The sequence below is a fragment of the Schistocerca cancellata genome, chromosome 2 (assembly GCF_023864275.1).
Source record: "Schistocerca cancellata isolate TAMUIC-IGC-003103 chromosome 2, iqSchCanc2.1, whole genome shotgun sequence".
Lineage (NCBI taxonomy): Eukaryota > Metazoa > Arthropoda > Insecta > Orthoptera > Acrididae > Schistocerca > Schistocerca cancellata.
In genome coordinates, this window is record NC_064627.1 from 840204006 (window position 1) to 840229652 (window position 25647).

General features: G+C 44.7%; 1 protein-coding gene across 1 annotated transcript in view; it reads left to right on the top strand.

The window, feature by feature from the left end:
* Positions 1-25647, top strand: part of LOC126159174 (uncharacterized) — a 520900-nt gene that overhangs the window by 381280 nt on the left and 113973 nt on the right. The window contains exon 4 of the mRNA XM_049916497.1: positions 17213-17519. Coding sequence (XP_049772454.1) covers positions 17213-17519 — 307 coding nt within the window. The remainder of the gene's footprint in view (positions 1-17212; positions 17520-25647) is intronic.

Genomic DNA, 25647 nt, shown 5'->3' on the forward strand with positions numbered 1-25647 from the left:
CCCCTTAGAACAATTTATACAGGACTGTGCTTAAACTGACACACAATATTTTTTAGCGCAACGCAATCTGACTTTCAGAAATCCCTACAAAGGAATGGCCCTGACTAACATTAACCTGTACCTTTCACAAATCACTTACCTCACCAAAAATCTTCGTTACTCGAACTACTGCAATACAGCGAGCGCCACTACTGCCAGCTAAATAAAAGATTCAAACTACTGAAGGCACTAACTGCTGATAGGCATAGTTAGCAAACGAAAGATTTTGATAGAGAACAAACAATGTATTTACCTTATTAGTGTTGAAAAATCATAATATACATAGCAGTTCATAATATCCAGTATTACAAATTTCAAAACTCCGCCATCTCTCTCCCCACATCCACCACTGCTGGCGGCTCGCCTCCAACTGCTCAACGCTACGCGCTGTTCACGTCCAGCTGCCCAACACTACAATGGCAGACAACAATGCAAACTAGCCACAGACTGCACACAGCACAGCCAGAGATTTTCATACAGAGCGCTACGTAACGTTGCCAATAAGAAAACATAAACAGCCTACTTACAGTAGGTCACCCAAGATCTGTCGTTGACCGAATGCGCTGATTTGAGGCATCTTTCCTATTTCCCACTCCACTGTTACAAGTTGTTGCGACAATGCACGACTTTCCCGTTCCCAGTGGCATGTGTACATGTACATCACCTCTATCTATTTTCATCCCACTCGGATAATTCCAAGAGGTGAATCTTTATTTTCTTAGAGTGTACCTGTGAAGACATGAAGAATAAAAATGTAGAGTGTTAATAAAGTTTGTTTTATGTAAAAATTTTCAAGATTTTTGACATAAAAACTCAGAGAAAATACTTTCCACCACACCCTCGTACTACACTGTGAAATTCTGCAGCGATACGGAATGTATAGTGTCTTTAAAATAATTTAGATGATGAATATCAACAAAAGTAAAACAAAAGGTAGTGGAATGCTGAGAGAATTGGAGCAGGAAGTGAAGTGAGACACAGCAAGTAGTAGATGAGCTTTGCTATTTGGGCAGAAAACTAAATGACGTAATAGTAAGCAAAGCGTTTGTGAAAAATTGCTAACATCAAATGGAAATTTCAGTCTTAGGAAGTCTTTTCTGGAAGTATTTATCTGGAGCGTAACCTTCCATGAAAGTGAAACGTGGATGGTAAACAGTTCAGGCAAGAATAGAAAATTTTGAAACATGGAATTATAGAAGAATGCTGAGGATTGGATGGGTGGATCATGTAAGTAATAAGGAGATACCGGTTCAGATCGATGAGAAAAAAAATGATGACACAAATTGATCAAAAGAAGCGATCATTTGCTGAGACGCATCGTCAGGTATCAAGAAAACGTTAGTTCGGAAATGGAGCAAAACGTGGGTGCTGAAGAGGGGGCCGGCCGATGTGGCCGAGCGGTTCTAAGTGCTTCAGTCTGGAACCGCGCGACCGCTACGATGTGTGTGATGTCCTTAGGTTAATTAGGTTTAAGTAGTTCTAAGTTCTAGGGGACTTATGACCTCAGATGTTAAGTCCGATAGTAGTCATAGTGCTCAGAGCCTGAAGAGGGGAGGGCGGAGGGAGGGAAACAGACTGTAGAGGAATACGAAGGGGCGTTATTGTCGGCATCGATGTATAGTCCAAATTTAGATCAACATATTGATAGTGTTGTAGAAGAATGACGAACAGTTCCAAAGTATAGTATGTTAGTATAGTTTCCTATGAAACAAATTTTCTGTATGTGAGCCTTTCATATTTTTTTCTGAGTCATCCTAGAATTGCTAAGAAAATAAAAAATAATACTAGTCTTGTCGGCGTTTGAAGTGGTTCAAGAACAATCTATAACATTAGCTTCCGAGAAATTGGTATGTCGGATGAAATAAATACCGTAACCTAGTAAATTTATGTCAGTCACTCGTCAACAGTTTGTTGAGGCGGTTTTGTTTCTTGCCTCAAAACGAGTGAATTTGATCTAAGGAGCGTAATCTTAAAATGCAAGTTTCAAACGTAACGACACACTGACGTAAATTGGAAGCGTAGCGTTAAAGATTGAAATTCTGCCGGTATTTTTTGCCACTTGCCTCACTATCAATTGAAAGTTTCTGATGTTGAAAGTTTCATGAGCTGTTACTTCTTATTGCTCGTGATGCAACTCACTCAACGTGTTCTCGGAAACAGGAATGCAGCTCTTACTAGCCCTGTGTCCCTAGCTGCATGCCCGTCAGGTAGCCGACTTACAGGTTCCCATTTTTTTCTGAGTCTCCCTACTCGAACGCCATAAACGTTCATTAAGAAATAAGTCTCCAAGTCATTTTTGCAAGTACGTGGTCTTGGTACCGTAATGAAAGGAACGTGGTTGGAGTATCATTTGTCCCAACTACGTGTTCGCTATATGGTACTGTCTGTTTGTTGGCTTGTAAATGCTCTCTATCGTTCTTGACAGTTTTGTAGTACCTGATATATATTATTACCTCTCTGTCGCCTCTTTTTGTGTCTCATCATGTGGGTATTTCACTCACTCTTATCTTGTTAACTCGTCAGTTTTATTGCTGAAACAGAACTTCTTTGCATAACAAATCTCCTTTGATATTCTCTTATCTTATACACTGAAGCGCCAAAGAAACCGGTATAGGCATGCGTATTCAAATGCAGAGATATGTAAAGAGGCAGAATACGGCGCTGCTGTCGGCAACGCCTATATAGGCCTAAGACAAGTGTCTGGCGCTATTGTTAGATCGGTTACTGCTGCTACAATGGCAAATTATCAAGATTTAAGTGAGTTTGAACGTGGTGTTATAGTCGGCGCACGAGCGATGGGACACAACATCTCCGAGGTAGCGATGAAGTGGGAATTTTCCCGTACGACTACGACTATTCCACGAGCGTACCGTGAATATCAGGAATCCGGTAGAACATAAAATCTCCGACATCGCTGCGGCCGGAAAAAGATCCTGCAAGAAAGGGAACAACGACACTGAAGAGAATCGTTCAACGTGACAGAAGCGCATTCCCGTCCGCGAATTGCTGTAGGTTTCAATGCTGGGCCATCAACAAGTGTCAGCACGCGAACCATTCAACGAAACATCATCGATAAGGGCTTTCGGAGCCGAAGGCCCACTAGTGTACCATTGATGACTGCACGACACAAAGCTTTTGTCTCGGCTGGGTCCGTCAATACCGACATTGGACTGTTGATGTTTGGAAACATGTTGCCTGGTCGGACGAGTCTCATTTCAAATTCTGTCCAGCGGTTGGATGTGTATGGGTATGGAGACAACCTCATGAATATATGGTCCCTCGATGTCTGCAGGGGACTGCTCAAGCTGGTGGAGGATCTGTGTCGGGCGTGTGCAGTTGGAGTGATGTGAGACCCCTGATACGTCTAGATACGACTCTGACAGGTGAGTGACTCGTACGTCAGCATCGTGTGTGATCGCCTGCATCCATTCATGTCCATTGTGCATTTTGACGGACTTGGACATTCCAGCAGGACAATGCGACATCCCACACGTACGGAATTGGTACAGACTGGCTCCAGGAACACTCTTCTGAGTTTAAACACTTGCGCTGGCCCTAGACATGAACATTATTGAGTATATCTGGGATGCCTTGCAACATGCTGTTTAGAAGAGATCTCCACACCCTCGTACTCTTACGGATTTCTGGACAGCTCTGCAGGATTAATGGTGTCAGTTCCCTCCGACACTCCTTCAGACATTAGACGAGTCTGTGTCACGTCGTGTTGCGGCACTATTGCGTAATCGCGAAATTTGTACACGATATTAGGCAGGTGCACCAGTTTCTTTGGCTCTTCAGTGTATATTTCAAGTTTGTGGATGCTTTAAAGGCTAACTATTTACTCCTGTAACTGATAGGATTTTCTGGCATGTGTATGGACCTCTGGCGCCATTTCTCTCCAACTATGTACAATATCCTGTAGAACACATAGTATAACAAAGCAGCGTGTTTCCTTACGGTTGATAGATCAACCAGTATTTGCTGTGTACAGCGGCGAAGTGAAGATATGAGTTTCAAAAAATGGTTCAAATGGCTCTGAGTACTATGTGATTCAACTTCTGAGGTCATCAGTCCCCTAGAACGTAGAACTACTTAAACCTAACTAAGCTAAGGACATCACACACATCTATGCCCGAGGCAGGATTCGAACCTGCGACAGTAGCGGTCGCGAGTTCCAGACTGTAGCGCCTAGAACCGCTCGGCCACTCCGGCCGGCGGAGATATTAGTTTAATTCACTTGGCCTGAGACGTCAGTTTACTATTTTAGACGTCAACTTACTACAGATTTCGGTCTGTAATGACCCATTTTCAGATCTGTTTTGTGATGACAAAATATAAATACTACTAAATGAGCAATGTAAACTAAATAAGATAATACTGTACCAGAGAGTGGTGCCGTATATGCATAGGTATTTAACAGAGGCTATGTAAACTGACGTGAATGTCAGTATGCAAAAAAGTACATGGAATGAAAACAATTACGTCAGTTAAAATAAAACTCGGAATACATGCAACTTGTATATAAACAAAAACCATAATATGAAATCATGCACTTTGAGACAACCAAAGAGGTCCTGCTATAAAAGAAATGGCATGCCAGAGAATCACTGTTAGCTGTCGGGCTGTATGGAATGGGACTGTCAGGTTGGTATCACAGCGCTGTCTAGGGGCGTCTCCAAACACGTCTTCGGCCTGGAGTCTCATTGACTGGAGTAGAACTGCCTTCAGTACTGAGTCCCGCTTCGAACTAAGCCCCGATTACCAGCGAAGAAAATTCAGTACCAAGCCGAATAACTGCTTTCATAAGGACCAGAGGTGGAGCAATGAGTTACTGAATTGTTCAATGAAGCTCTTTCTCAGAATAAATCATCCAGTTTTCCTGAAATTGTAATCACTTGCTTGTCTGTACATCTCCCGATTTCCGTCACATTCGAATAACTCCTTCGTCGCGCTTCGGTTTCTTGTCATAGAATGAGTTTGTCTGTGTCGGCTGCTAACTGATGAGGGGGGACAGTGTTTAACTTTTTAATTTACCACGTCAACTGGAAACATAGCCTAGTCAAGTCGTGGTTTCCCCGTAACAGAAATGCGGAAATTTATTTCTCAGCGGTTTCATCTGTTTTCTGGGGCACTAAATCCGAATGTCGTGTTTGCTGTCTTGCAGGCAGCCGGCGTCATATCGAACAACACGAAGAGTCCCAAAGTATTCGCACTTCTTTTCAGTTTTTCGCTTATATCTCGAAAAGTATGCCTTTTCCGGAATTGACCATTCTATACAAAAGCGAAGTAGACAAAATTTCCTACAAAACATTCTAGTCGAGTTTGATTTTCTGATAAACGGTACTGGCGCCATAGCGCGCTGAAAAGCTGCGATTTTCTGGCACTTGCGTGAAAACAACAAAAATGTCCACTCCCTCCGCTTACAACTCGAAACATATGCATGTCATCAACGAAACCCCTCACACCAGGCAAAAGTACATTACATTTCTTACAAGAGGAGTCTGTAACATTCAATTTCTTCATAAGCGGAAGGCTGCAAAGCGAAAATTACGAATAATGCCTTCTCCTCCGTGCCGCCAAACGTCTCCTCACCCCTGTCTGTCTCTCATCGGCGCTATGCTTTTGGTGTATTGCGCTTAAAAGAGATTGTTTTGAATGAATTGATGGGAATTGTATTTGGTGAAAATATTAACAAATTATACACACATCAAAAAAAGTTTTGCATCACCTCGGTTCCGAGAGTTCCGGAAACTATGCAGAAAATTCGAATAGCGATCAACATAACCATCATTTCCGCCCTTTGTATTGCTCATGAAAACCACATATTGCATGTTGTACCACCATACAGTGAGATCTTCAGAGATGGTGGTCCAGAATGCTGTACACACCGGTACCTCTAATACCCACTAGCACGTCCTCTTGCATTGATGCATACTTGTATTCGTCGTGACATACTATCCACAAGTTCATCAAGGCCCTGGTGGTCCAGATTGCCCCACTCCTCAGCGGCGATTCGGCGTAGATCGCTCAGAGTGGTTGGTGGGTCACGCCGTCAATATACAACCCTTTTCAGTGTACCCCAGGCATGTTCGATAGGGTTCATGTCTGGAGAACATGCTGACCACTCTAGTCGAGCGATGTCATCCTGAAGGAAGTCATTCACAAGATGTGGACGAAGGGGGCGCGAATTGCCGTCCATGAAGACGAATGCCTCCCCAATATGCTGCCCATATGGCTGCACTATCGGTCGGAGGATGGCATTCACGTATCGTACAGCCGTTACAGCGCCTTCCATGACCATCAGCGGCATACGTCGGCCCCACATAATGCCACCCCAAAACAGCAGGGAACCTCCACCTTGCTGCACTCACTGGACAGTGTGTCTAAGGCATTCAGTCTGACCGGGTTGCCTCCAAACACGTCTCCGAGCCGGCCGTAGTGGCCGAGCGGTTCTAGGCGCTACAGTCTGGAACCGCGCGACCGTTACGGTCGCAGGTTCGAATCCTGCCTCGGGCATGGATGTGTGTGATGTCCTTAGGTTAGTTAGGTTTAAGTAGTTCTAAGTTCTAGGGGACTCATGACCTCAGAAGTTAAGTCCCATAGTGCTCAGAGCCATTTGAACCACGTCTCCGACGGTTGTCTGGTTGAAGGCATATGCGACACCTATCGGTGAAGAGAACATGATGCCAATCCTGAGCATTCCATTCGACTTGTTGTTGGGCCCATCTGTACCGCACTGCATGGTGTCGTGGTTGCAAAGATGGACCTCGCCATGGACGTCGGGATTGAAGTTGCGCATCATGCAGCCTATTGAGCACAGTTTGAGTCGTAACACGACGTTCTGTGGCTGCACGAAAAGGATTATTCAACATGGTGGCGTTGCTTTCAGGGTTCCTCCGAGCCGTAATCGGTAGGTAGAGGTCATCCACTGCAGTAGTAGCCCTTGGGCGGCCTGAGCGAGGCATGTCATCGACAGTTCCTGTCTCTCTGTATCTCCCCCATGTCCGAACAACATTGCTTTGGTTCAGTCCAAGACCCCTGGGCAGTTCCCTTGTTGAGAGCCCTTTCTGGGACAAAGTACCAATGCGGACGCGATTGAACCGCGATATTGACTGTCTACGCATGATTGAACTACAGACAACATGAGTCGTGTACCTCCTTCCTCATGGAATGACAGGAACTGATCGACTATCGGACTCCCTCCGCCTAATAGGAAGTGTTCATGCATGGTCGTTTACATATTTGGGCGGGTTTAGTGACATCTCTGAACAGTCAAAGGGACTGTGTCTATGATACAGTATCCACAGTCACCGTCCATCTTCAGGAATTGTGGTAACCGGGGTGAGGCAAAACTTTTTTGATGTGTGTATTTACAGCATATTGGGTAGATGACGCTGAATAGGAAGTTGGATATGAAATCTGTATGTACTAACGTACGTGTCTCATGAAATAGATGAATATCGAGCGTAGGACTGGATCATCACTGAATTACTTTCTGCATGTGGAAAAGAAAGAAATCATTTAGAGGTAGAACATGGATACAAAAGACAGGTCAGTTGTACAGTGAACTATCGGCGTTTGACGAAATACCTGCACTAGTCTCCGTTTGGCTGCTGGTGTCCCAGGCAATGTTTCTTGGGCCCTAGAAGGTCGCAATGAAGGGTCTGGGCAATGAAAGATCCAAGCAAAGCTTCAGTGGCTGTGAACAATCCAGGCTGAACAGTGAGTTGTTACTTTTCTTCAACTGAAAAACTACAATTCAGTGAATCATGCTATGATAGCCAAAAATTGATTGCTAAATATGCGTAATTCTGCAAAATGTTACGTGAATTAATAACTTCTCAGCTGCTTCAGACAGTGGTACTGCAAGTGACTCGTCCAGGTCGTCTTCGTCTTCTATAACAAAATTTTCGTTGATGTTGGAACACGATCCTTCACATTGCTGGCACAGTTTCGTGGAGAACCGTCTTGCTCACCTGCGCTCAGACTGACTCTCACGTCAGAATTGCAATGGCTTCTGTCCAAATTGCTACCTATGTGAACCATTGGTAATCGTGTTGTGTAATCAGTGACACCCCGTAACATCACCAGTATGGTGCTATGACCGTATGATAAGAACGAATGACATCCGGCAACGTTCGTTTTCCTCGGAGACTGCGCAGATGAATACATCCAACATGATGCTACACGCGTAACCGGGGTCCATCCACTTACTTCGCGTGGGTGGTTGAAATGCTAATCATTTGCGTATCCAATCGAATAGTAGACTTAATGCCAGTTTGACGTTTGTTGGAAATCTCCTTCAAAGTGCTGCAGTTTTAATGGCCAGGCATGTGGGAGCAAGCTACAGGCGGCATTCTAAGCATCTATCGAACAGGAAATGATATTATTTCAAACAGTATTGCATCTCCGTTAACACTAAGGTGATTTTTCTGGGTGTAGCCTTTCTAGCCTCAGTTCCGCAGTTTCTCTGCAGAGCGCTAGTTGTGCAGCGGCTCCCTGCTCTGTGCCTGTCGGTCTGAATACAAAAAGTCGTTGCAGACATCGTTAACTCTAATGACGGATTTCTGAAAACATGGTGAGCGCGGTCTGCGTCGAAGAGAGTGCTGTTTTTGGCGGCTGGACTTGCGGCTGGACAACTTTCCAGGAGACCGCAACTTGACTAACGAGGCTCTAGTTTGTCCTTGGCTCTCGCAAACGGTAGGAATACCTTCCCAAGGTCGATGAGTTCACACAGAAAGAGTGGGTAAACTGCATCTAATAATGCGGCGTCAAGACTAATTCCGTAGAAGAGAAGTGGAATATAATCAAGAAGGGAATGTTTGTGGCGTAACAGCATACTGTAAGCATATCGAAAGCAGAGACTAAGCAACCATGGATGATTCAGGAAACAGTCACGCATTTGGATGGAAGTAGGAGATATACATATCATAAGAATGAGATAGGAAGACGGCACCATACACAGTTTACAAATCAAATTGATAGGAAATGCAGACGGAATCAGAATTGATTGGGGAAACATGTAATGATACTGAGAAACTTTTCATTGTAGGAAAAATCTGCACTGTCTATGAGCGGATTAAATGTTCGGAAAAGTAAAATGTAAACTTGTGAGGAGCAGGTGGTAAACCTCCACTAGTGTGAAATAAACGGTAGACACATGACAGTGATACTTGCAAGGAATGTGCAATGGACGTTAATCTGATACCAACAAAATTCTAATTAAATTTCAATGGGCAATCTAAAATCCCATTGAAAAAGTAAACATGAAAACAGTAAGAAAACCCTTTTGTCACTCAACAAAATTTATGTAATCAATTATTAAATTAGAAGTATCTAAAATAAAATTGAAATTCTAGACGAAAATGAAAGGAACAAGTCAAGGAACAAGCAGAAAATTAATACACAGTATATCATTGAACTCAAAAAAGAATAATGTTAGTTAAAATACTTAAGCCCATAATTAATCAAAGGGATACTCAAACTTTAAACAAAGAATGCTCAAATGTAACAAATGTAAAAATAAAAATGTCATCAAAATAGCCGGCCGTGGTGGCCGAGCGGTTCTAGGTGCTACAGTCTGGAACCGCGCGACTGCTACGGTCGCAGATTCGAATGCTGCCTCAGGCATGGATGTTTGTGTTGTCCTTAGGTTAGTTATGTTTAAGTAGTTCTAAGTTATAGGGGACTTATGACCTTAGAAGTTAAGTCCCATAGTGCTCAGAGCCATTTGAACTATTTTTTTCATCAAAATACAGGAAGGCATAAGACTAACAGAATTCTAATTAAATTTCGATGACTAATCTAAAGTCCGATTGAAAAAAATAAATATCAGAGCAGTGAGTGAACCATTTAAATTGAAAAGTTGTCACTCAACAAAAATTATGTCATCAATTATTAAATATGTAATACACTGGGAAGGTGGGGGGGGGGGGGAGAGAGAATGACTTCTTCCTCTCTCTCTCCGGATAAAGAAAGTATTGCGTGGTAGTAGTGCAGGCATTTTCAGTATGTCGACAAGGTGATTTTCGACCTGCAAGTTTCTGCACAGTCAAAATGAAGAGTTCTGCAACCAAAGTCTCCGCCAAGACAACCATCCTTTGGAAAAATACATCACATTGAAAGTGGAATGTGTATATAAGGATCATGGCCACAACTTGATTTTTTCGAGAGGGAAATTAAAACTGTGTGACCACCCGCAAGTGAGGAAACTTCCCTGCTACAGCCTGTGACAGAATTCATTGCCAACTTTTAACTGAGTGAAAATTTCTACTGCGATTTTTGGTTCAAATGGTTCAAATGGCTCTGAGCACTATGGGACTTAACATCTTAGGTCATCAGTCCCCTAGAACTTAGAACTACTTAAACCTAACTAACCTAGGAACATCACACACATCCATGCCGATTCGAACCTGCGATCGTAGCACTCCCGCGGTTCCGGACTGCAGCGCCTAGAACCGCACACCCACCAGGCCGGCTACTGCGACTATTCCATGTAGTCGGAACTGTTTTTCTAACGTGTCACATTTCTGAGTCTTCAGCTTTCAGGAAGCAATTATAGTTAGTTGAAACCTATGGACCAGAAAAAAGAAACACTAGACAAGAAAGAACAGCACAGACTTCCTGATTGCACCGAGCAAAGGCATCAGTGATATTGATACAATGCAAAGGATCGTGTAACCGTAGCCGATTTCCTTTTCTTTAGCGCCGATGATCGAGTGACGTAATCGTGGTTTGTTACGGCAGTAAATGCTACCGACGCGCGGAACGCTCAGTCTTTCCAGCCGGCCCGTGGCATTGCGCAAACAAGGAGCGCGCCAGCAGATGGCAGTAAAGATGAGGGGCCGGTAGAGAGCCTGTATACGTATGCAGGCACTCTAGAGGCCAGAGAACCCACCTGGGCGCATGCGCGAACAGGCCCACAAGATAGCATCGCCGCTCAAGGAGCCAGCTGCCAGCCCCTACTGAGCTAGCCAGTTGCCACTTCCGGGCTGCCGGAGCACACACGGACGTTGCTGCACGGCGCTGTTCAATAGCGCGTAAAAGTGAACAGTGCGACTTCCGTGGCGTATACGCTAAAAACTTATTACTCCATTGAGGTCTATCTACACTACTGGCCATTAAAATTGCTACACCAAGAAGAAATGCAGATGATAAACGGGTACTGATTGGACAAATATATTATACTAGAACTGACATGTGATTACATTTTCACGAAATTTGGGTGCATAGATCCCGAGAAATCAGTATCCAGAACAACCCCCTCTGGCCGTAATAACGGCCTCGATACGCATGGGCATTGAGTCAAGCAGAGCTTGGATGGCGTCTACAGGTACAGCTGCCCATGCAGCTTCAACACGATACGACAGTTCATCAAGAGTAGTGACTGGCGTATTGTGACGAGCCACTTGCTGGGCCACCATTGACCATACGTTTTCAGTTGGTAAGAGAGCTGTAGAATGTGCTGGCCAGGGCAGCAGTCGAACATTTTCTGTATCCAGAAAGGCCCGTACAGGACCTGCAACATGCGGTCGTGCATTATCCTGCTGAAATGTACGGTTTCGCAGGGATTGAATGAAGGGTAGAGCCACGGTTCGTAACACATCTGAAATGTCACGTCCACTGTTCAAAGTGCCGTCAATGCAAACAAGAGATGACCGAGACGTGTTACCAATGGCACCCCATACCATCACGCCGGGTGATACGCCAGTATGGCGATAACGAATACACGCTTCCAATGTGCGTTCACGACGATATCGCCAAACACGGATGCGACCATCATGATTCTGTAAACAGAACCTGGATTAATCTGAAAAAATGACGTTTCCCCATTCGTGCACCCAGGTTCGTCGTTGAGTACACCATCGCAGGCGCTCCTGTCTGTGATGCAGCGTAAAGGGTAACCGCAGCCATGGTCTCCGAGCTGATAGTCCATGCTACTGCAAACGTCGTCGAGCTGTTCGTGCAGATGGTTGTTGTCTTGGAAACGTCCCCATCTGTTTACTCAGGGATCGAGACGTGGCTGCACGATCCGTTACAGCCATAAGGATAAGATGCCTGTTATCTCGACTGCTAGTGACACGAGGCTGTTGGGATCCAGCACGGCGTTCCGTATTACCCTCCTGAACCCACCGATTCAATATTCTGCTAACAGTCATTGCATCTCGACCAACGCGAGCAGCAATGTCGCGATATGATAAACCGCAATCGCGATAGGCTACAATCCGACCTTTATCAAAGTCGGAAACGTCATGGTACGCTTTTCTCCTCCTTACACGATGCATCACAACAACGTTTCACCAGGCTACGCCGGTGAAGTGCTGTTTGTGTATGAGAAATCGGTTGGAAACTTTCCTCATGTCAGCACGTTGTAGGTGGCGCCACCGGCGCCAACCTTGTGTGAATGCTCTGAGAAGCTAATCATTTGCATATCACAGCATCTTCTTCCTGTCGGTTAAATTTCGCGTCTGTAGCACGTCATCTTCGTGGTGTAGCAATTTTAATGGCTACTAGTGTAATACACTGGTGTGCAAAACTTAGGGAGGAAAGTAACTTTCGCATGATGCGTCACTGCCTAGTAATATATCTCGATAAAAGTTGGACCATACATACGAGGGTCATTCCGTAACTTACGCAACACTTTTTTCCTAAATGAGGGCTTGTTTTATTCAGGATGCCAGTGCACCATGTTATTCGCCACTCTTTTGGATATAAAACCCTATTTTTCAACATAATCTTCATTCAGTGCAACAGTTTTTTTGCCACCTTACTGGGAGGGCCTGGATGCCCGCATAGTTCCACCCCACTCGTCGACGTTGGAGCCAATGTCTTGTTGCGTCAATAGATTCCCCATATCCCTGTACGGCTTCCTGCAGAGTGCATCCTTCTTTGGGCCAAATAGGTGGGAGTCGGAAGGCACGAGATCCGGACTGTATGGTGGATGAGGAATAACAGTCCAATGTAATTTTGTGAGCTCCTCTCGGGTGCGCAGACGTCGTGTGTGAAGTCTTGCGTTGTCATGAAGAAGAAGAAGAAGCTCATTTGCATTTTTGTGGCGACGGACACACAGAAGTCGTTTCTTCAGTTTCCTGAGGGTAGCACAATACACTTCAGGTATATATAAATGTGCATTCTTGAGATCGATAGTTCGTGGGACTTCAGCTACTCATGTGCGTAATAAAATGAAAGACATACAGCCGACGTTTAGATGTTGTTTTATTGTACGGGAACCAATTTCGTTGACTCTATCCATCATCTTCAGGCATTAGTTAGTGTTGAGGGAGTGAACATGATTCCATCAGATGGCTAACATCTATGAACTGATTTCCGTAGAATAATGTGACAGTGATGTTACAGTGTGTCTGCAACCAACTGGTTGGTAATTGATTGCTGCAGACGCATCATTTTTCGGATCTTTTAACTTTATGTGTACTGTGAATCTTTGCATCTTGCTGAATTTCGTGATTCTAGGTCCAAGGGATGTAACCTGTAGGTTTTGATGAGTGAGGTTGCGAGTATCAATATGTGTGACATACATGACACTATCCTTTGACTACACTGACAATTTTTACACTGCCAAGCGACTGTAGACCTTATTATGCGACATCAATTTCGTTGACATCATCTTCAGGCCTTAGCTGATCTTTAGGGAGTGAACTCTGATTGTATACATGATTCCCTCAGTGGCCAACTTCTATGAACTGGTTTCCGTAGAGTACTGTGACAGTTATGTTGTAGTGTATCTGCAAGCAACTGGTTGGTAGTTGATTGTTGCAGACACATCATTATTCGGATCTTTTAACTTTATGTGTACTGTGATCTTTACTTCTTGCTGAATTTCGTGATTATAGGCCCAAGGGAAGTAGGTTTTGATGAATGAGGTTGCGAGTATCAATATGTGTGACATAAATGGCAGTATCCTTTGATTACACTGACTTAGAAGCTTAAATTTTTACGCTGCCAAGCGACTATAGACCTTATTAATTTGGTGGTAAGGTCTTACGGGACCAAACAGCTGAGGTCATCGGTCCCTAAGCCTACACACTACTTAATCTAACTTAAACTAACTTACGCTATGGACAACAGACACACCCATGCCTGAGGGAGGATTCGAACCTCCGACAAGGTCAACCGCACAGACCGTGACAAGGTGCCCCTAGACCGCGCGGCTACCCCGCACGGCAGTAGACCATATTATGAGACATAAATTTTAACTCGACATATCTGCCCTCTCCCGAGTAAAAGGGTTCTTAACAGCCGGACAGACACACAGACAGACAGACAGACGGAAGGACGAACGGATAACAAAGCCTTCCTATAAAGATTCGGTTTTGACCGATTGAGATACGCAACCATAAAAATGAATTCCATCGTACAAGGAAATAAACCGTGCTGCACACAAAAGACTCTCAATAAGGCAATTGGAACGGGACCATGCATGCACATGCAGCTAAACATTAGATACCAACTGGAAATACTTAGGGAGACCGAATTAGGGACCCTAATCTTACTCTGCGCTTCTCTGAACTGTGAAAACGTCAAAAAAGGGTGCTCTCGGCTCAAGTTCGCGTGTTTCTATTATCATAATGTATCTTACTGTTAATCTCTAACCTCTTTTTGAATTAGAGTTGTCACCCTTATCCATTTTCTTCAGTTTCCTAATTTATCAGAGACTACAAGCAGTTACGAAGCCGACGCTTTCCACGGCTGAGTCTGAGCAGGAATTTAATGTACAAGAGGCGATCAAAAAGTTTCCGTTGAAGGCGTTACATTCCAGTGTGACAGTCAGGCAAAATCGCTCTCATCATTGAGGCAATCGTCCCACCGACACACCAGGTTCAAGACCCCGTTCGGTAAAATACAATGCCCTGCTGTTTGAAGAAGTCCGTATCTGCCTGCTGCACATCCTCGTCCGACAGGAATCGTCGGCCCTTTAAGGGCTTTTTTTTTTAAGGAACCGAAAGGCGTAATAGTTGCATATGGATAAATCCGGACTATAGGGCGGGTTCTCGAGTGTCTGCCACTTGGCATGTCTGCCACTATGACATTCGCAGTATGGGGACGTGCGTTATCATGAAGCATCAGCATCCGTTGTCGTCGTTTTCTCGGACGTTTCGCCTTAATTTCGCGCTGTATTTGTCAGAGTACCGTTCCCCAGTGTGGAAATACCAGGAGCCTTGAAATCAATAAGCAATGGGCTCCAGTAACTAAGGAACAGGGTAACATCACGTTTCCAGCAGATGGCACGGAACTTGGCACACTCTTCCAAAACGGTGGTCTTCTGCCCCATTGACGTTCTTCACTCTCTAAAGGATGTGTACCGGTGTTTGTCCCTCGGCAGCCAAGAAAAGACTAACAACACGTTGGTCCTGTTTGGACACGCATGGTAATAAGTCGCCGTTGTTCACGTTAGGAATGGCCGTTATCGGTGAAACAATCGTTTTGCGGTTATATCGCTTTTCCCACGCCACTTTAATCTGACTGTTACAACCGAATTTTTTGAAACTCTACTGAAAAATCATGTTGTAATCGGGCGTCAGACGGTTATTTTGGTGGTAAGAATAGTCGGTGCTAAAGAAGGAAAACTGAAGTTAAATAACTCTGTTTTTTGTGTTAATTTGTCCGCTTCTAGGCAACAAACAGAGAAAGACATACTGTGTAGACACACGCAGTACATCAGCTACTTTCCGTTTTTATTGTACCGGGTGATCAAAAAGTCAGTATAAATTTGAAAACTGAATAAACCACGGAATAATGTAGATAGAGAGGTAAAAATTGACACACATGCTACGAATGACACGGGGTTTTATTACAACAACAAAAAACAATGTTCACAAAATGTCCGATAGATCTCCTGCGCGCATCGTTTGGTGATGATCGTGTGCTCTGCCGCCACTTTCGTCATGCTTGGCCTCCCAGGTCCCCAGACCTCAGTCCGTGCCATTATTGGCTTTGGGGTTACCTGAAGTCGCAAGTGTATCGTGATCGACCGACATCTCTAGGGGTGCTGAAAGACAACATCCGTCGCCAATGCCTCACCATAACTCCCGACGTGCTTTACAGTGTTTTTCACAACATTATTCCTCGACTACAGCTATTGTTGAGGAATAATGGTGGACATATTGAGCATTTCCTGTAAAGAACATCATCTTTGTATGTCTTACTTTGTTATGCTAATGATTGCTATTCTGATCAGATGAAGCACCATCTGTCGGGCATTTTTTTAACTTTTCTATTTTTTTGGTTCTAATAAAACCCCATGTCATTCCAAGCATGTGTGTCAATTTGTACCTCTCTATCTACATTATTCCGTGATCTATTCAGTTTTCAAATTTATACTGACTTTTTGATCACCCGGTATACTGTGAATAAACCGTTGTTATGTTTTTAATTTATTACTGTCACTATAATTTGCTTCCTGTTTTATTAATTCATAGAAATGGCACACATATCATTAATCTTTTAAAGCAAACGAAGCATTGTGCTTCATTGCTGCGTCACTTCGAAAACTATATCCAGACTGAGGTTGATGCCTTTCTGCAATGCAACGGACGTCAGGCGACGACAGCGAGTACGACACGCGGCAAGAGGGATGTTATTGATCAGCGACGCTGTACCTATTCTTATGCCATGTGTTTGTTGCTCATTTCTGCCGATATTGTTGTTAAAGTAGCACTGACTGCTTTTCCCGTTTCGTATAATGATGCAGTAATTCGAAACAACGCAAATTTCAAATATAAATTATTATTTTTTCAAAAAAATATTTACTGAAAAATGAAAAAATTTAGCGCTGCCACTACGTCTAATTGATATTTACATTTTTTACTCGGTTATTATATTATAAAAAAGACGTGTTATAACCGCGACCAAACAAATACCGAAAAATACCGGTTATTTGGAACTAAAATACTGGTATCAGTTTTACCGGTAGGTTTCCCCATGCCTAGTTTGCGCATTTACCGTATCCACGTTGGAAAGACACGAATGCTACTCTGCTCCTACATGTCTGTGCTTATGTTCCCGCACGATTACGTTACAGCTACGACCTTAAACAGAAACGGTTTGATCGCCCGCTTTAAGTCCCAGCTGAAGTGTCCCATGTCTGTTTACATTTGATGTCGATCCTTGTGGTAGAAGCTCCAGTAGTACAGCTGTCGTGTTGTCCTGCCCGCAGCTTCGTGCAGGAGTTCATCGGAGACCCGCTGGACGGCGTGACGCTGCTGCTGGAGCTGCTGCGCGCCGTGCAGCAGCCGGCGCCGGGGCAGGGCGGCGGCGCGGGTGCGGGCGCCGGGGGCGGCGGGGGCGGCGCCGGGGGCGGGCGGCGCGCGCTGCTGGACGAGCTGGCGTGCCTGCAGTGCCTGCACGCGTGCCTGCGGCTGCCCGACGCCGCGCGCCGCCTCGCCAGGTCGCCCGCCGGCCTCTACACGCTCGCCGTCTGCGTCATGAGCAACGCCACCAAGTCCAGGGTCATCGCGCTGCAGGTAGCCTACCCCGCCGTACACAGCCCACTAACCTCTGCTGCGGCGCACGCGATGCGCGACGAGCGAACGACTAAACTACAGCACAGGCCACGTCAGGGTACCACCTGCATCTGACATGCAAATAACGAAACACCCGCGCGATTTTGCGAAGGATCGCACCGCGCCCTTTGGCCAGTTACAATGTATATGTGTACGTTTTTTACAACTGAATGAATGATAACACGCGACTCTGCTAAGTCAGGAAAATATTTTCTCGCTATTTACAGTAGGACTAAAATATGCGCAGCTGCCTCGAAGGTTAAAAAAAAATACTGCGCTCACAGCTAATAGGCTATTTGCTGAGAGGTATTAGCGCTCGACTATTAATGCACTTGAACAGCATGCAACAATTTTAATCCAACTCCATTAACTTGTAGTCTTACGCTCTGAATTTGGTGTCAGTTCCAAACGCGGTTAAAATGCAACTGCAGTGGATTCAAAACCTCATCACATGTTCACTAAGTTAATACAGAGTGCGCACTACAGATTTTTTTCTGCAAGGTTCTTTTTAGACTCTCGTAGAAGTAAGGCAGTCAGTGGAGAAAACTGCTTCTGCTCCAAAGATATTTCACATATCATGTAGTGCGGCCGACTTGCATAAATTTTATGATTCATTATCAACTTACCTTGTCTCTTCGTGAAAATGAATAGATGTGAAAGCATAATTGTGAACATTCGCTTCCTGTCTTTGATTAAAATTACTTTCAGTGTTACAAAATTATTTCACTCATCACTTCAGTTTAGGTGAAAATATTTATCCGGAGATATTTATTAATATTCTTTTTTCTAATGAACTTTTAACGTTTCGCAACAAATTTTACAGTCACATATAATAAAAAGAGTTCTTCATAATCATCTTTATTGTATGCTTCACAATTAATCACACATAGTTTGTAACAAAACTTCCTGTTGTAATTAAGCGTAAAAGTCTGAAATCTGAGAATAGCTTGGCAAATAAAACTTTACAGTTCGGTTGATGGACTTTTAGATTTATATAGTAGTGGTGGTCTCGGGGTAAAATTTTTGATTAGTAATCGAAACGTCGTCGGTCCCGTATTCGAACCCCTACTAGGTTACTGGATGTACCTTAACGATCGACATTGTGCACTTGTTCGCAACACCAGATACAAGCAGTTCTTTTCCAATTTTCTACGCAGCGCCTTTCATGACCCCCTTTCAGCTGGAACGTCCAAGTCATGATATGCTGATGCTTTTTTGCCGACAAGATGTTCTCATCGCACTACAAACGGAATCTCCATTAAAATTTCGAGAAGACGCATCTGAATGTTCTGCCAATCGGAAGGCGCTAGCAACTACTGGAATTCTGGTACATAGACTAATTTAATAAAAAAATTAAAAAGTAAATAACTGAATAAAAGAAAAGAAAAATATACGTACAAAAAAGCAAAAAACAAAAAATTCAATAAAATATACTAAGAAACAAAAGTCCGTGAAAAACCGCCACCGCTTAAATTTTGAATAAAAAGCATCCGCGTTGGCGGCCGAAGACTTCCGGCATAAGAAGCTACCCTCATTCTGCCAACGGGCTAGTCAACGGGGGCAGGGCAGCGAACAGAGTTTCAGGGCAGTCTCTTGCCCTTGGGGTAGGAAACTGTTAATAAAGGGGGAAGAATCAGCGGTAATCAACGGCTTGAGTATGCAGAAAGCAATGGAAGCCACACGCAATGTGTATCCACAGGACGCGTGGCCTGTAATTGAAAAAGTGTCATGATGATCTCTCCATTGGCAAAAGATTCCGGAGTGCACTGCCAAAGGGAAAGTGACTGAGGGGGAAAAACTGAATAACAAATGAATGGATAACGTTCTACGAGTCGGAGCGTGTAATGTCAGAAGTTTTTTAACGTGGTAGGGAACCTAGAAAATCTGAAAAGGGAAATGCTAATGATAAGTCTAGATATAATGTGAGTCAGTGAACTGAAATGGAAAGAAGACAAGGCTGTCTGGTCATACGAATATTGGGTAATATCAAAAGCATCAGAAAATGGTATGACAGGAGTAGGATTCGTTATGAATAGGAAGGTAGGGCAGAGAGTGAGTTACTGTGAACAGTTCAGTGACAATCTCGCTCTCATCACAATCGGCAGCAAACCAACACCTGCCGGCCGGCGTGGCCGTGCGGTTCTAGGCGCTCCAGTCTGGAACCGCGAAACCGCTACGGTCGCAGGTTCGAATCCTGCCTCGGGCGTGGATGTGTGTGATGTCCTTAGGTTAGTTAGGTTTAAGTAGTTCTAAGTTCTAGGGGACTGATGACCTCAGAAGTTGAGTCCCATAGTGCTCAGAGCCATTTGAACCATTTGAATCAACACCGACAACAATAAAAAAAAATGGTTCAAATGGCTCTGAGCACTGTGGGACTTAACTTCTGAGGTCATCAGTCCCCTAGAACTTAGAACTACTTAAACCTAACTAACCTAAGGAAATCACACACATCCATGCCCGAGGCAGGATTCGAACCTGCGACCGTTGCGGGTCGCGCGGTTCCAGACTGAAGCGTAGGGAAGCTAAGACGAAATGACTTTGTGAAAAATGTGAAGAAATCGATAAAGAAATGATTGTCAGATGCACTGACTCAAAATATAGAAAAGTTAAAACCACCTGCTGTGAAATTAAAGTGGGAATTCCATTTTTAAATGTATAGGAAAGAGCGGATAGGTGGGAAGAGTACATTGAAGGCCTCTATGAGGGGAATGTTTGTATTATTTGATCGAATAAGAAACAGGAGTCGATATACAGGTAGAGGAGATAAGGGATCCAGTATTAGAATTTAAAAGAGGTTTGACAGACTTAATACCAAATAAAGCTCATGCATCCAAGTTGCTGATAAGAATAATATGCAGAAGAATGGAATAGAAAATAGAGGATGTGTCAGAAGAGACGAAAACAACGTTTCAAAACTACAAGTCTCCTGGTTTACTTAATCGTGGCACCACGAAATGTAGCATTAAGAGCTCAAACAGCTATTTTTGGGAAGACGATACGGCCTACTGTACTTCATACTCGGTATATAGGGTGTTACAAAAAGGTATGGTCAAACTTTAAGGAAACATTCCTCACACACAAATAAAGAAAAGATGTTATTTGGACATGTGTCCGGAAAGGCTTAATTTCCACGTTAGAGCTCATTTTAGTTTCGTCCACCTACGCCCAATGGAGCACGTTATCATGATTTCATACAGGATACTCTACCTGTGCTGCTAGAACATGTGCCTTTACAAGTACGACACAACATGTGGTTCATGCGCGATGGAGCTCCTGCACATTTCAGTCGAAGTGTTCGTACGCTTCTCAACAACAGATTCGGTGACCGATGGATTAGTAGAGGCGGGCCAATTCCATGGCCTCCACGCTCTCCTGACCTCAACCCTCTTGACTTTCATTTATGGGAGCATTTGAAAGCTCTTGTCTACGCAACCCCGGTACCAAATGTAGAGACTCTTCGTGCTCGTATTGTGGACGGCTGTGATACAATACGCCATTCTCCAGGGCTGCATCAGCGATTCCATGCGACGGAGGGTGGATGCATGTATCCTCGCTAACGGACGACATTTTGAACATTTCCTGTAACAAAGTGTTTGAAGTCACGCTGGTACGTTCTGTTGCTGTGTCTTTCCATTCCATGATTAATGTGATCTGAAGAGAAGTAATAAAATGAGCTCTAACACGGAAAGTAAGCGTTTCCGGACACATGTCCACATAACATCTTTTCTTTATTTGTGTGTGAGGAATGTTTACTGAAAGTTTGGCCGTAGCTTTTTGTAACACCCTGTATATTGGATGATCAAGGAAAAGGACCACAGCTATTTGACTCCAAGATTATTGACATATGATGTCGTTGTCAATGAGACATTGGATCTCAGCCAAATCAGAAGCCGGCCGGAGTGGCCGAGCGGCTCTAGGCGCTACAGTCTGGAACCGCACGACCGCTACGGTCGCAGGTTCGAATCCTGCCTCGGACATGGATGTGTGTGATGTCCTTAGGTTAGTTAGGTTTAAGTAGTTCTAAGTTCTAGGGGACTGATGACCACAGCAGTTAAGTCCCATAGTGCTCAGAGCCATTTGAACCATTTTTTGAACCAAATCAGAAAACCGAAGCTTGCTTACACGTGACAGTAACTGTCTGATGAATGCTCGTTAAATTTTCTTGAGGTAGCTCGACCGACGTGTACTTGTCGCACCAGCAAGTATTTCGGCTTAATTCGGTGCTCTGTCGATGTGACCGCGTTAGAGATGGGGCGCTTTCCGTTAGCGGCCACTTGTCATTTCGTAATCGCCTCTCGTCCGGACACGCGAAGCCGTTCGGTGCGGTCGGGCGGCTTCCTACGTCCGCGCCGCCATCGGATCCTGTTATAAGCGGCCGGAAAAGCAGCCTTTGCGAATTCGTTTTCCAGGTCGCACGCTGGAGAGCGGTTCTGCAACGACAGAGCGCCGGGTGTCGTCGAGTGCAGGTTCTCAGTGATGCAACCAAACCGCACAAGGGTGCTGGGTAACTTCTTGATTATAAAGAGAAGGCGTGCCAATTTTTTCTATTCGCCGTTAGTCTTGGACTATTGTATTCACAATTCTTGCGAAATTTATAAATAGCTTTTTATTCTCTTTACTTAGCGTTCATCAGTCGTAAATGATCCGCTGTTTTCACAGTTTGGTAACACCCTTTTAGAGGTTCCAACTCACTCAAGATTTATTGTTGCAACAGTGCTTGTGGAGTATATGAAATGATCTCATTTTCAGATCAATAGCATGAGCGGTCCTGAGACACCACGTATCGACCAATGCTGAAACACCCATAGTACGTGGTGTAGCCTCCACGGGTGGCAATGTATGTGAGGAATGTTTCCTGAAAGTTTGGCCGTACCTTTTTGTAACACCCTGTATAGACAGTTGACGTTAAACTTCTTGGTGCAATGCACAAGAAAACTGGAGGCTGGTAACTTATTCTTTGCCATGTGAGTGCGCTTTTCGCATTAAAATTCATTAAAATGAAGGAATAATCCTATAAAACTGGAAACGCCTTTAATAAAGAACTTGGTGAGAAAGGTGGAATCTTATTCAGTGCATTTAGTAACTAGTATGGACACATGACAACGCGGATAAGCCTACTTGCTAAGTAATGAGAGCAGTCTCGTTTCGTTCGTTTTGCGGTATTACAGCAAGTCTAGGAGGTAGAAGAGTACGGGAGGTACTTAATGGCGTACAACATTTGCAATGCGCTGGAGTTATTACCGCTTACTTGCGATATGTGTCAAAGACGTAGTCATGGCAGAATATTAGCGTCCGCGCACTGGAGCGCTAAATCTCTTGACTCTGCCACAGACAAGCAAAAGGAAGGAGACGCAGCGACGCACGTCTAAGTGCTGCCGTACACGGAGCGCTATTTACAGCTTTTTACACCCTGCGGTCCTCCGTCGAGAGCCTGGAGGCCAGTGGCTGGTTTCCAGTCGCTGGACGGCCGGTAACAAAGCAGATAGGAAGTCGTAAGAGCCGCAGCTAGCCACTGGCGCGTCATTAGCGACGCGGTGGGAAAGCTGCGCCTCCGCATCCTTCGTGAATGGCATACGGCGCTATCTGGCGCTTCCAGTAGCTGCTGTCGTTAACCATGCGTGGCCTGACGAGGGCGTTCACGCTATCGTGGGAAACGCCCGGAGCGCAAGAGTATGATCCGAGCCCACAGGAAGTCATTTCACTTGCTGGCTGCGCATAATCACTTCCGTCGCGACATTTCGCCATACCAGACGCTGTGCAAGAGGCTTGCTGATACCCGGAAACATGTACATCTACACTACTGGCCATTACAATTGCTACACCACGAAGATGACGTGCTACAGACGCGAAATTTAACCGACAGGAAGAAGGTGCTGTGATATGCAAATGATTAGCTTTTTGGAGCATCCACACAAGGTTGGCGCAGGTGGCGACACCTACAACGTGCTGACATGAGGAAAGTGTCCAACCGATTTCTCATACACAAACAGCAGTTAACCGGCGTTGCCTGGTGAAACGTTGTTGTGATGCCTCGTGTAAGAAGAAATGCGTACCATCACGTTTCCGGATTTGATAAAGGTCGGATTGTAGCCTATCGCGATTGCGGTTTATCGTATCGCGACATTGCTGCTCGCGTTGGTCGAGATCCAGTGACTGTTAGCAAAATATGGAATCGGTGGGTTCAGGAGGGTATTACGGAACGCCGTGCAGGATCCCGACGGCCTCGTATCACTAGCAGTCGAGATGACAGGAATCTTATCCGCATTGCTGTAACGGATCGTGCAGCGACGTCTCGATCCCTGAGTCAACATATGGGGACGTTTGCAGGGCAACAACTATCTGCACGAACAGTTCGACGACGTTTGCAGCAGTATGGACTATTAGCTCGAAGACCATCGCTGCGGTTACCCATGACCCTGCATCACAGACAGGAACGCCTGCGATGGTGTACTCAACGGCGAACCTGGGTGGACGAATGGTAAAACGTCATTTTTTCGGATGAATCCAGGTTCTGTTTACATCATCATGATAGTCGCATCCGTGTTTGGCGACATCGCGGTGAACACACATTGGAAGCATGTATTCGTCATCGCCATACTGGCTTATCACCCGGCGTGATGGTATGGGGTGCCACTGATTACACGTCTCGGTCACCTCTTGTTCGCATTGACGGCACTTTGAGCAGTGGACGTTACATTTCAGATGTGTTACGACCCGTAGCTCTACCCTTCATTCGATCCCTGCGAAACCCTACATTTCAGCAGGATAATGCACGACTGTATGTTGCAGGTCCTGTACAGGCCTTTCTGGACACAAAAATTGTTCGACTGTTGCCCTGACAAGCACATTCTCCAGATTTCTCACCAACGAAAACGTCTGGTCAATGGTGGCCGAGCAAGTGGCTCGTCAAAATACGCCAGTCACTACTCTTGATGAACTGTCGTATCGTGTTGAAGCTGCATGAGTAGCTGTACCTTTACACGCCATCCAAGCTCTGTTTGACTCAATGCCCAGGCGTATCAAGGCTGTTATTACGGCCAGAGGTGGTTGTTCTGGGTAATGATTTCTCAGGATCTATGTACCCAAGTTGTGTGAAAATGAAATCACATGTCAGTTCTAGTATAATATATTTGTCCAATGAATACCCGTTTATCATCTGCATTTCTTCTTGGTGTAGCAATTTTAATGGCCAGTAGTTTACATACGTACTCTGTAAGCCACCATACGGTACGTAGCGTAGGGTATACTGAACCTCAACTATCCCGTTCCGCTAGTCAAGGGAGCGACAGAGAAACTACTGTACAGAGCAGTGGTTCCCAGTCTTTCTGAGACCGTTACGCCTAACCGTAATCAGATACTGCCTGCACTAACCCCCGTCCCTTCCCCGCGCGTCTCTCCCACCACGAACATTAGGGCTTTACCAAAAGTTAGAACCAAACATAATTTTCTTTGAACGCTTCTGTTTTTAAAATCACGCAAGACAAATAACTATTTAGCTTTTGTAGGTGTGTTACTAACGAGCCAATCAGACAGCTGGGGCTCCTTATTTTTAACTTGTTCTTACAGCAATTATCACTGCAACTCAAGGGCTACCTAAAACTCTTTCTCAGAAATGAAAACTATCTACACTGACGTAAAAAATCGCAACACCAACCAATAACTAATATGACGTAATGAAATTCCGGGAATACATTTCTCTGGGTAACATATTTGACTCATTAACATTGCGAGGTTACAGGTTAATATACGTGCGAAATATGCCACTTGCATGCGTTGTGTTGTACGGATGCCGGCTGTCAGTTTGTAGGATGGAGTTCCAATCCTGTTGCACTTGGTCGATCAATACATGGACAGCTAATGCTGTTCGTGGATGACGCTGGAGTTGTCGTCCGATGATGCTCGACTGGAGAAGGATCTGGAGGTCGAGCAGGCCAGGACAACATGTCGACACTCTGTAGAGTTTGTTGGGTTACAACAGTGGTACGTGGGCGAGCGTTATCCTGTTGGAAAACACTCGTTGGAATGCTATTTATGAGTGGCAGCACAACAGGTCGAATCACCAGATTGACGTACAGTTTTGCAATCACAG